Genomic DNA, 13388 nt, shown 5'->3' on the forward strand with positions numbered 1-13388 from the left:
ATACAAGGATTTGTCCCAAATACATACATTTAAATATCATTCGATTTGGACAGAATTTGATAGACTTTTACAAAATCTATAGACTCAAAATTTAAGTTGGCTAATGCACTAGGGTGGAACACAATTTTAGTAAAAAAATATGGGAAACATTTAAATCTGAAGCAATTTTAAGGAAACTTCGCAAAAGTTTATTTATGATTTATCGCTTCGTATATATGTACTACAAGTTTAGGAAAATCAGAGTCAGTTTTAAAACTTTTCGACTAAGCAGTGGCGATTTTACAAGGAAAATGTTGGTATTTTGACCATTTTTGTCGAAATCAGAAGAACATATATATGGGAGCTATATCTAAATCTGAACCAATTTCAACCAAATTTGGCAGACATAGCTACAATGCTAATTCTACTCCATGTGCAAAATTTCAACTAAATCGGAGCAAAACATTGGCCTCTGTGGTCATATGAGTGTAAATCGGGCGAAAGCTATATATGGGAGCTATATATAAATCTGAACCGATTTCAATCAAATTTGGCACGCATAGCTAGAATGCTAAATATACTCCCTGTGCAACATTTAAACCAAATTGGGCAAAAACTCGGGCTTCTGGGGCCATATAAGTCCATATCGGGCGAAAAATATATATGGAAGCTATATCTAAATCTGAACCGATTTCAATCAGATTTGGCACACATGACTATACTACCAATTGTACTCCTTGTGCAAAATTTCAAGCTAATCGGGATAAAACTCTGGCTTCTGGGTCCATATAAGTGCATATCGGGCGAAAGCTATATATGGGAGCTATATATAAATCTGAACCGATTTCAATCAAATTTGGCACGCATAGCTAGAATGCTAAATCTACTCCCTGTGCAAAATTTCAACCAAATTGGGTCAAAACTCTAGCTTTTAGGACCATATTAGTCCATATCGGGCGAAAGATATATATGGGAGCTATATCTAAATCTGAACCGATTTCAATCAAATTTTGCACACTTGACTATACTACTAATTGTACTCCTAGTGCAAAATTTCAACCAAATTCGGCCAAACATCTGGCTTCTGGGGCCATATAAGTCCATATCGGGTGAAAGATATATATGGGAGCTATATCTAAATCTGAACCGATTTCAATCAAATTTTGCACACTTGACTATATGACTAAGTGTTATGTTAATGCAATATTTCAAGCAAATCGGTATAAAACTCTGGCTGCTGGGTCCATATTAGTGCATATCGGGCGAAAGATATATATGGGAGCTATATCTAAATCTGAACCGATTTCAATAAAATTTGGAACACTTGACAATAGTACTAATTGTTCTTCTTGTGCAAAATTTTAAGCAAATTAGGGTAAGACTCTGGCTTCTGGGGCCATATAAGTCCATATCGGGCGAAATATATATATGGGAGCTATATCTAAATCTGAACCGATTTCTTCCAAAATCAATAGGGATCTATTCTGAGCCAAAACACATACTTGTGCCAAATTTGAAGTCGATTGGACTAAAACTGCGACCTAGACTTTGATTACAAAAATGTGTTCACGGACAGACGGACAGACGGACATCGCTATATCGACTCAGGAACCCACCCTGAGCATTTTTGCCAAAGACACCATGTGTCTATCTCGTCTCCTTCTGGGTGTTGCAAACATATGCACTAACTTATAATACCCTGTTCCACAGTGTGGAGCAGGGTATAAAAACATTTCGTTCGAAGAAAAAACATTTTTTCATCATTTTTGGTACTAGTGACAACCGTGCCTACGGTGCGTATGACCATTGTGACATGAACGAACATTCATCATACGCACCAGTGGCTGTCCTCATATCAGGTGTAGTAAATATAAATCCATTAATTGTGCATGAAATTAAATGTTTCAGTCATACCAGCTAAAACGGTCCGATTTAGATGCGGTGGCGCAAAGGGTTAGGGGTTCATATCCAATTTTAACCCATTGAAGTTTCACAGCTCCGCCAACTGTTACGTATCGATCTTTAGGGTCACTTTATTAAATTCATATATGTTTTAAAACATGCTTACCTTTTTAAAATAAATACATTCCAGGTAACAAAATTCAATTCAATTTCATTTAATTTTGTAGTTTGGTTTATTGAATACCTTTATTTACATTGTAATTTTGTTTTTAACTGAGAAACAAATGCTTTATTTTAATAAATTGTACATATATACATCGAGAGATATAAATGAAAATATATGTGTGATAAATTATAAATTTATATAAAAGGGTAAATGGTCCATACTATATCTCTAGTATTTTAATACAATATTTACATATTCAAGGGATTTCATAGAAGTTATTAATCGTTATTTTCAAAAAAGTTACATGATGGGCTCATATCTTGTAACAATTTTGAGGGATAGACTATGAAAAGTTTTTTTTGTTTTTTTTGTTTTTTTTTTTTGTTTGAGAAAAACTTTTGAAAATTTTGAAAATATATTAACTGTATATGAAGAGAGGTGAGAGTTTGTCAAAGCAACCATTTCTGTAAGTCTACGATTGTAGTGTAAAATGTGTTAAACTTTTTAAACAAGTTGTATGATCTAACACTGAAGAAATTTAATGTGAAAATATTTTAAATTATTATCTGACAAAAAAATTCTACAGGCTTTTTCTGATTATATGAAGTATATCTTATTAATTACTCGGGAATTTCTCTCAAGATATTACATTCAGAAATGGTTTACCTTATTGCCAGTCTTACCAAGGTTGAATAAGGTAATGCTTTAGCTATGGATCGAGCAATACTTAAGCATACACAGAAAAAAAGTCTGTTGTAATGAACTAATATGATGTTATAATGAACTAATATTTATTGCAAAAATTTTATTTTGTTTGTTTTAGTTTATTTTTAAAATGATGTAAGAAATTTTCACCAGCCCAACGATTTGTTCTTTATTCCAAATATGTCTCAAAAGTTTTATGAACTAAATTGCAGTAAAATTTCAATGACATACAAACTAGTTCAATTCTAACTAAAACAGAAGAAGTCTTTCGTACACTTCTCAAAAACAATAAGAATTGTCTACGGCGTGGGTAAAATGGGAATTATCTGGCGACTAAGTCTTACCAAGGTTGAATAAGATTTTTTCTTTATTTTTAGTTCATATTTTTTTTTCGAGAAAGATGAATTTCCTAAATGGTAATTAAAAATCCAAAAATGTTCAAAATCGAGTTTTTAGGAATATTAATTTTGTCGGGATTTTTTTCAAACAGTTTCCGAGATTCGACTTGAAACTTGGCACAAGTAGTTGTTATTAATGTAGGTCAGATGGTATTGCAAATGGGCCATATCGGTCCATTTTTACGTATGAGAGGTGTACACGTGACACGAAATTGTCGCGACTCACGCGTGAGGCACGCTGATGGAAATGTCGTGCGTGAGCCTGAGTGACGCAAATAATTTATTCGTGAGTTTGCGTGAGTAACGAATTTCGGAAAAATACGCTCACGAAAATAATCCCACCCAGGGAAATAAAACGCTTGCGAGTTGAATTTATTTACAATTGTAGTCACACCTGAGATGTTAAAAGTTAAATAACGCTTTCGATTTTAATTATGCTCATGTTTTCAAACATGTCCCTAAGGTAAATTACTCATAAAATTATTCGTGAGTCACGATATTTTTCGTGATTCACGACATTTTTCGTTTGTCACTGTATTTTTCGTGAGTCACGACATTTTCGTGCGTGAGTATAAATTTTCTTTCCGTGAGCGTGCGTGAGTAAGATTTTTCCGCCGTGAGTGTGCGTGAGTAAAATATTACTCACATACACACCTCTATTACGTATAGCCCCCATATAAACGGAACCCCAGATTTGGCTTGCGGAGCCTCTACGAGAATCATATTCCATCCGCTGCGGCTGAAATTTGGTACGTAGTGTTAGTATATGGTCTCTAACAATCATACAAAATTGGTCCATATCGGTCCATAACTATATGTAGCTCCCATATAAACCGATCCCCAGATTTGGATTGCGTATCCTCTAAGAGAAGCAAATTTCATCCGATCCGGCTGAAATTTGGTACATGGTGTTGCTATATGGTCTCTAACACCCATGCAAAAATTCGTCCACATCGGACCATAATTATATATAGCCCCCAGATTAGATCTCCGGAGCCTCTTGGAAGAGCAAAATTCATCCGATCTGGTTAAAATTTGGTACGTGGTGTTAGTATATGGTATATAACAACCATGCCAAAATTGGTTCACATCGGTCCATAATTATATATAGCCCCCCATATAAACCGATCCCCAGATTTGGATTGGGGATCCTCTAAGATAAGCAAATTTCATCCGATCCGGTTGAAATTTGGTACATGGTGTTGCTATATGGTTTCTAACAACCGTGCAAAAAGTGTTCCATATCGGTCCCTATATATATCCCCATATATACCGATCCTCACATTTGACTTCCGGAACCTCTTGGAAGAGCAAAGTTCATCCGATTCGGTTGAAATTTGGTACGTGGTGTTAGTATATGGTCTCTAACATCCAAGCAGGAATTGGTCCATATCGGTCCATAATTATATATAGCCCCCATATAAAGCGATCCCCAGATTTGACCTCCGGTGCCTTTTGGAGAAGCAAAATTCAACAGATCTGGTTAAAATTTGGTACGTGGTGTTGGTATATGGTATATAACAACCATGCCAAAATTGGGCCATATCATGCCATAATCATATATAGCCCCTAACATAAACCGATCCCCAAAATTGGTTTTGGAGCCTTTTGGAGGAGCAAATATCCACATTTCAATTCTGCTCTCTAACTACCGCGCAAAAGTCCATATCTATTCGTAATTATTTGTAGACAGTCTTTCGTAGAAATTTCTACGCAATCCGTGGTGGAGGGTACATAAGATTCGGCCTGGCCGAACTTACGGCCGTATTTACTTCTTAAATATAAAATTTTTAATAAGCTTGAAAAATTCAAAATTTCTGCAATTTTCAATTTCAAAATGGCAACAAAAAAACACAGAAATTTTATTTTAGTTTTTGGTAAAATTTTTTGGTATGACCATAACCTTTCGATATATCGACGAAATGTCTTATTTTTACAAACATTTTGTATATATAAATTCAATAGCAGATCTCTCTTAAAAATACAATACATAAATAACCATTATGGTTTGAATCGCTTGGTAATATTAAAGAGAATAGTTTTAAGGCTTTCGAGGTATTAGAAATAAGTACATAAAAAAAATTAAAATGAGTTAAAAAAATAGAATCTCTCGATATATTTTTTTATAATTCTTGTACTTATTCAACTATAAATAAAATCACATATATATTATTCACTAATTTTTTTAATGAAAATTCTGAAAGAAATTTGTGGGTATGGGGTTTTCTTATGTGTGAATTAAGACCAAATAGGAAACTAACACAAATGTAATTCACTAAAACCCAAGATTATTAAAACAAACACACACATATATGTGAATATTAATAACAACATATATACTTACACATCATCTTGAATATATAACTATTTTTGTATAAGTATAAATACATATATATTTGTATATTTAAGTTTTCGTTTAGTTTGTTTTTTCTGCTTAAAGACTATTTTAATTAAATGGTAATTCAGGGGATAAAGAGAAAGTTTGACTTTTTGTACAATCATTTTAGAAATGATTCTTTTTTCTCTAAATTCTTACCTATAACTTAAAAGCTAAAAAAGATTAGTTTCGGGTTTTTTTCATTTATTTATTTTTGTTTTGTTTTGTTTTGTTATTTTTTTTTTAATTCCTTTGTGATTTAGTTTTCTTTTCCTATATTCTAATTTTCTTATTGAAATGTTTTGCAAATTTTGATTTTTTTAAATTTATTTCTTGTATAGATATTTTTTTATTGATTTTATGCTTTTGTTTATTTTCTTTTTAATTTACTATATATATTAAATTGTTATAGGAGTTGTTTTTGGGGTTACTTATTTTAAAAATCACGGTCAAAAGGTTACATTTAAAATTATAAATTAGTTTTGTTTTGTTATTTTAGGGGGTTTGTTTTACTTACTTTTTTTGTCACAAAATTTAAATCTAGTTGAAGTTTTCACACACATACATATATGTAGTGATGCTGTGTTGTTGCTGTTAGTTGAAATTTATATGTACTCTGTGACTTGCATAATTGAAATGAATAAAGGCATTATTGTTTTTCTTTTTTGGGATTTATGGAAAATTTTGTTTTGTTAAAAATAGAGATTGTCCATTATTTAGTATTTTGTTTTATATTTTTATATTCAGCCTTAGGTGCCTTTTATTCATATATGTATAACATTTATAAGTTGCTCAGCATTTACTTTTCTTCCAGAATTATTGTTTGAAATTTATTTTCTACAAATAGAAAATAACTTTTATTGCTCTGAAATGAAAGAGAAATAATGCAGAAAAAATATATTTTAAAAATGAAAGCAAACACTCGAGCAGGTTATGGTTTAGCGATTGTAATAATAATAATAAAAATTGGAATTGTTTGTTTTTTATATTATTGACTATTTTCAAACTCGCCATTTTTTTTTTTTTAATTTTCTAATTAAAAAAAATGACTTCCAATATTATCGAAAAATCTAATTTTGACATCAATGTGTCCATTATTATACCCTCCACCATAGGATAGGGGGTATATTAACTTTGTCATTCCGTTTGTAACACATCGAAATATTGATCTAAGACCCCATAAAGTGTATATATTCTGGGTCGTGGTGAAATTCTGTGTCGATCTGATCATGTCCGTCCGTCCTTCCGTCTGTTGAAATCACGCAAACTTCCGAACGAAACAAGCTATCGACTTGAAACTTGGCACAAGTAGTTGTTATTGACACAGGTCGGATGGTATTGAAAATGAGCCATATCGGTCCACTTTTACGTATAGCCCCCATATAAACGGTCCCCCAAATTTGGCTTGCAAGGCCTCTAAGAGAAGCAAATTTCATCCGATCCGGCTGAAATTTGGTACATGGTGTTAGTATATGGTCTCTAACAACCATGCAAAAATTGGTTCACATCGGTCCATAATTACATATAGCCCTCATATAAACCGACCCCCCAATTTGGCTTGCGGAGCCTCTAAGAGAAGCAAATTTCATCCGATCCGGCTGAAATTTGGTACATGATGTTAGTATATATGGTCTCTAATGACAATACAAAAATTGGTCCATATCGGTCCATAAATATATATAGCCCCCATATAAACCGATCACCAGATTTGACCACCGGAGGCTCTTGGAAGACCAAAATTCATCTGATTCAGTTGAAATTTGGTACGTGATGTTAATATATGGCCTCAAACACCCATGCCAAAATTGGCCGATATTGGTCCATAATTATATATAGGCCTCATGTAAACCGATCCCCAGATTTGACCTCCGGAGCACCTTGGAAGAGTAAAATTCTTCCCATTCGGTTGAAATTTGGTACGTGATGTTAGTATATGGTATCCAACAACCATGGAGCAATTGGTTCCTATCAGTCCATAATTATATATAGCTCCCATATAAACCGATCGCCAGATTTGACCTCCGGTGCCTTTTGCAGAAGCAAAATTCATCTGATCTGGTTTAAATTTGGTACGTGGTGGTAGTATATGATATTTAACAACCATGCCAAATGTGGTCCATATCAATCCATAATCATTTATAGCCCCCATATAAACCGATCCCGAGATTGGGTTTTGCAGCTTTTTGGAGGAGCAAATTTTAATCCGAGTGAGTTGAAATTTGTGGATGTTAGTCTTTCGTAGAAGTTTATACGCAATCCATGCAGGAGGGTACATAAGATTCGGCCTGGCCGAACTTACGGACGTATATGCTTGTTTTTTTTTGTAATTCTGCAAAATTCTATTTTCGACTTATTGAAAAACTGTCAAAAGTTGATATTTTGGTCACTAACAAAAATCGATTAGTTGAATGTGGAGGTTACGAAATATCGAGTTTTTACACCAAAAAAGTCAAACTAAGGCTCTCTTAAGCAAAAATTCGATTGTCGATTACTGTACACGGTTGCCAAATAAAGTTGTGACAAACTTTTCTAAAGAGTTAAGATTTTGACAAAATTTCTATTATAATTTCGACAAAATTTTCTATAGAAATAAAATTTTGACAAGATTTTTTATGGAAATAAAATTTAGACAAAATTTTCTTTGGAAATAAAATTTAGACAATATTTTCTATAGAAATAAAATTTTTAAAAATGTTCGTTAGAAATAAAATTTTAACAAAATTTTCTATAGGAATAAAATTTTGACAAAATGTTCTATAAAAATAAAATTTTGACAAAATTTTCTATGGTTATGTTAGGTTAGGTATAGGGCAGCCCGATATTTCAGGCTCACTTAGACTATTGTGATACCACAGTTGTTAATTTTCTCTGTTATCACTAAGTGCTGCCCGATTTAATGTTAAGCTCAATGACAAGCGACCTCCTTTTTATAGCCGAGTCCGAACGGTGTTCCACATTGCAGTCAAACCACTTAGAGAAGGTTTGAAACACTAGGAAATGTCACCAGCATTACTGAGGTGGGATAATCCACCGCTGAAAAACTTTTTGGTGTTCGGGTGAACCAGGAATCAAACCGACGACCTCGTGTATGCAAGGCGGGCACGATAACCATTGCACCACTGTGGCTCTATAGAAATAATATTTTGACTAAATTTTCTATATAGAAATAACATCATGGCAAAATTTTCTATAGAAATAAAATTTTGGCAAAATTTTCTATAAAAATAAAGACAATGTTATCTATAGAAATAAAATTTTAACAAAATTTTCTATAGAAATAAAATTTTTGACAAATTTCCCGTAGAAATACAATTTTCACAAAATTTTCTATCGAAATACAATTTTGACAAAGTTTTCAATAGAAATAAAATCATGGCAAAATTTTCTATAGAAATAAAATTCTGGCAACATTTTCTATAGAAATAAAATTTTCTATAGAAATAAAATTTTTTTGTCTATAGAAATAAATTTTTGACCAAATTTTTATAGTAATAAATTTCTGACAAAATTTTCTATAGAAATAAAATTTTAACAAAATTTTCTATAGAAACAAAATTTTAACAAAGTTTTCAATCTTGACAAAATTTTCTACAGAAATAAAGTTGTTACAAAATTTTCTCTTGAAATAAAATTTTGACAAGCGTTCCTATAGAAATAAAATTTTGACAAAATTTTCTACAGAAATAAAATTTTATTATTTATTTGGATTGTTGACCTGTTTGGACTAAAAACAAAAATATTGTTAGTTTTTGGTTTTAGTCCAGCTCAAGGTCATTAATGAATTTTGACAAGCGTTCCTATAGAAATAAAATTTTGACAAAATTTTCTATAGAAATACCATTTTGGCAAAATTTTCTATAGAAATAAAATTTTAACAAAATTTTCTACAGAAATAAAATTTTTGACAAAATTTGCCATAGAAATAAAATTTTGGCAAAATTTTCTATAGAAATAAAATTTAGGCAAAATTTTTTATAGAAATAAAATTTTGACAAAATTTTCTATAAAAATAAAGTTGTGACAATATTATCTATAGAAATAAAATTTTAACAAAATTTTCTATAGAAATAAAATTTTCCATAGAAATACAATTTTCACAAAATTTTCTATCGAAGTAAAATGTTGGCAAAATTTTCTATAGAAATACAATTTTGACAAATGTTTCCTTTAGAAATTACATTTTGACGAAGTTTTCCTTAGAAATTAAATTTTGACAACATTTTCTATAGAAATAAAATTTTGCTTCAATTGTCTATAGAAATACATTTTTGACCAAATTTTCTATAGAAATAAAATTTTGACAACATTGTCTATAGAAATAAAATTTGGACAAAAATATTTATAGAAATAAAATTTTAACAAAATTTTCTATAGAAATAAAATTTTAACAAAGTTTTCTATTGAAATAATATTTTAACAAAGTTTTCTATTGAAATAAAATTTTTGCAAAATTTTCTATAGAAATAAAATTTTGACAAAATTTTCTATGGTTAGGTTAGGTTAGGTATAGTGGAGCCCGATATTTCAGGCTCACTTAGGCTCAGGCTCAGTCCGTTGGGATACCACAGGGGTGGACTTCTCTCTTATCACTAAGTGTTGACCGATTTAATGTTAAGCTCAATGACAAGGGACCTCCTTTTTATAGCCGAGGCCGAACGGCGTCCACATTGTAGTCAAACCACTTAGAGAAGCTTTGAGACACTCGGAAATGTCACCAGCATTGCTGAGGTGGGATAATCCACCGCTGAAAAACTTTTTGGTGTTCGGGCGAAGCAGGAATCGAACCCATGACGTTGTACATGCAAGGCGGGCATGATAACCGCTGGCTCTATAGAAATAACATTTTGACAAAATTTCCTATAGAAATAAATTTTTAACAAAATTTTGTATAGAAATAAAATTTTTGACAAAATTTTCCATAGAAATAAAATCTTACCAAAATTTTATTTCTAAAGAAAATTTTGGCAATATTTTCTATAGAAATAAAATTTTCTATAAAAATAATGACAATATTATCCTTAGAAATAAAATTTTAACAAATTTTTCTATAGAAATTAAATGTTGACAACATTTTCTATAGAAATAAAATTTTGCTTAAATTGTTTATAGAAATAAATTTTTGACAAAAATTTTCTATAGAAATAAAATTTTGACAAAATTGTCTATAGAAATAAAATTTTGACAAAAATATTTATAGAAATAAAATTTTAACAAAATTTTCTATAGAAATAAATTTTTAACAAAGTTTTCTATTGAAATAAAATTTTTGCAAAATTTTCTATAGAATTAAAATTTTTGCAAAATTTACTATAGAATTAAAATTATGACAAAATTTTCTACATAAATAAAGTTGTTAAAAAATTTCTCTTGAAATAAAATTTTGGCAAACGTTTCTATAGAAATAAGATTTTGACAAAATTTTTTATAGAAATAAAGTTTTGACAAACTTTTTTATGGAAGTTTAGACAACATTTTTTATAGAAATAAAATTTTGACAAAATTTTCTATAGAAATTTATTTTGGATAATAAAATATTTGTTTGTAAGTTTTTTGGTAAAATTGTCTCCAAACTTTGGTAGATTTGTTTTTTTTTGGTTCGAGTGGGAACCGTGCTACTGCATCCCTCGTTCAGGGATTTTAATGAGAATCAAAATGTCGAATTTTCGCTTTTTATATACAAAACAATTGAATAGAGATGGTAAGTTTGTCATTCATTTTGTGTCGCATCGAAATTTCATTTTCTGACTATATATAATTTATATATTTTTGATCATGGACGATATTATTATGTCCGTCTATCCGTCTTTCTGTTGCCTTCAATAATAGTGCTATTGTCCTGAAATTTGGCGCAGATTCATTTTTTGTTTGTTCGCAGCTAGCACGCTTCGTTGAGTGGTTAAGATTCCACTAAAATTCAAACAAAAATGACTCCACATGTAATATATAAATTTAACTTCAGGAAGAGAACCATATGAACCAATTTACATGGGAGGGTACTGTCATCAAATCCACCTGAAGTTCTATATATTTTCAAGTAGTCCGCTACGACAAAGAATTATCAAAGGAAACCATTATATTCCATGGTGGTGGGTATTTATTATTCGACCTTACCAAACTTACCTAGTATACCTTTATTTATTCGTAGAGAACATCTATGTTAGATTTTTATGTAACTTGCATTTGATGAAATTTTACTGAAAACCAATCGTTTGTTTGCTCCCCCAAAAGAAAAGCAAACAATTTAAGCAGCAATAGGAAGAAAAAATTAAAGACAAACACACTTACCACATTTTATCAACACGCACAGCTCGTATATTCGGCAGCTATGGCCATACTAGGCTCTGGGGCCTTTATCTGCTAGGATCATATATTCGCACTGCGCCGTTTGCATCTGTTGGCCACATAGTTTTTGCCAAACAACAATCGCTGAAAGGCTCGACGAAATTCCGGATTGAAAATCGTGTAAATGATGGGATTTAGCGTTGAATTGAAATAGCCCAACCATAGGAAGAGCGAGGCAACAGCTGCATTAATTTCACAGCTTTTGCACAGCGACAGTGTCAGGGCCATCACAAAGAATGGCAGCCAACAGACAACAAAAGCTCCCGTAATGATGGCCAGTGTTTGGGCAGCTTTACGTTCCCGTTTTGCTTCGATTTGCTGACGTCGTTTGGCCAGTTTATGATGGGGATTTGCTCCTAGGAACTGTTGTTTGCTACCGCCGCCGCTACTGCTATTTGGACATCCAGTCAGCCGTGGTGTTGCGGAGGTCAGCACAATTGCCGTGACATGCTGTTGAAATGTTGAGGTTGTGGCAGCAACCTGCTGCGATACAGTAGAAATCTCCAGTGGCAAACGCTGGACATGCCAGTCAGTCAGTGAGTGTGATGAGAGATTAAGGCGGACACATTCAATTTTACGATTCCATAGGATACCAAACATTCAGTGAAAGTAACGGAGATAAGACAAAGAGGAAAACCCAAAAAAAAGAGAGAATATGTCAATCGCGGAAGAAAACTTAAAATTTTTATATTTGTGTCATTATGTTCTCATGCTCAAATGGAGAATAGGCCAAAGCCTAATGGAATTTTTATATCCCTAGAGATTTGCAGACAGCTTAAGTGACCACATTAAATCAATAATGCTTTCAACGTTTTCTATTTCAGCTAAATTGCACTACAGTGGGTTATGAAATAGAGAAAAAAGTATTCAAACATAAAATTAAAAGATCCAAGCTTAGTATAATAGAATTTTCTTCAATTGGGGAATTCCATTCATTGCCAAGTTATTCCATGACTTTATTATTTTTCTTGAAGTCGTTTTTAACAGGAAGCGGAAAAGAAAAAAGACAGAGTTTAGACTCCTTGATAGAGATTAGCACTTCGAGTCTACCTTTTCTTCAATTAGTGCCTTGGTCCTCCAGTTCCCTCAATGGAAACTTTGGCATGTACTTAACCTACGGAAACGTGCACTCCACTGCGACATCCGAACCTTCTGTTTCCCCACTGACATCTTCGGGTCTACAGTATACCCATTGGACCTTCAGGCTTATAGGGAACTACCATTCGGGCTACAGTTCGTCCCTTCGGGCCTCGACATCCTTGCAGGACTGCAGTCATCAACTCACACATTCGATCAACAATTCTCCCACGGAGACTTTCGCTCAATGGAAAACCGAATGCCACCCACAACTCCCAATCACCAAAATCTCACCGAAGATACCAACTCTCAATTATAAATTATTGAGTTTCCGAATGTCTTCCCGAACACAGTCGTAACTATACTAGAGGGAAATTCGTATACAGAGAGTTCCTTTAAAGAAATGACACATACTACGAGATGAAATGGTTTTGGCTGGAAA

General features: G+C 32.2%; 1 protein-coding gene across 1 annotated transcript in view; it reads right to left on the reverse strand.

The window, feature by feature from the left end:
• Positions 1-5912: 5912 nt before the first annotated feature.
• The window catches only part of 5-HT1B (5-hydroxytryptamine (serotonin) receptor 1B), a 151213-nt gene continuing 143737 nt past the window's right edge, over positions 5913-13388 (reverse strand). Inside the window, exons 8-9 of the mRNA XM_075312924.1 lie at positions 11813-12385; positions 5913-6392 (exon numbers count right to left, since the gene is read on the reverse strand). Of these exons, the coding sequence (XP_075169039.1) occupies positions 11891-12385 (495 nt within the window). The 3' untranslated portion in view covers positions 5913-6392; positions 11813-11890. The remainder of the gene's footprint in view (positions 6393-11812; positions 12386-13388) is intronic.

This window comes from Haematobia irritans, chromosome 5 (genome assembly GCF_050003625.1).
Source record: "Haematobia irritans isolate KBUSLIRL chromosome 5, ASM5000362v1, whole genome shotgun sequence".
NCBI lineage: Eukaryota > Metazoa > Arthropoda > Insecta > Diptera > Muscidae > Haematobia > Haematobia irritans.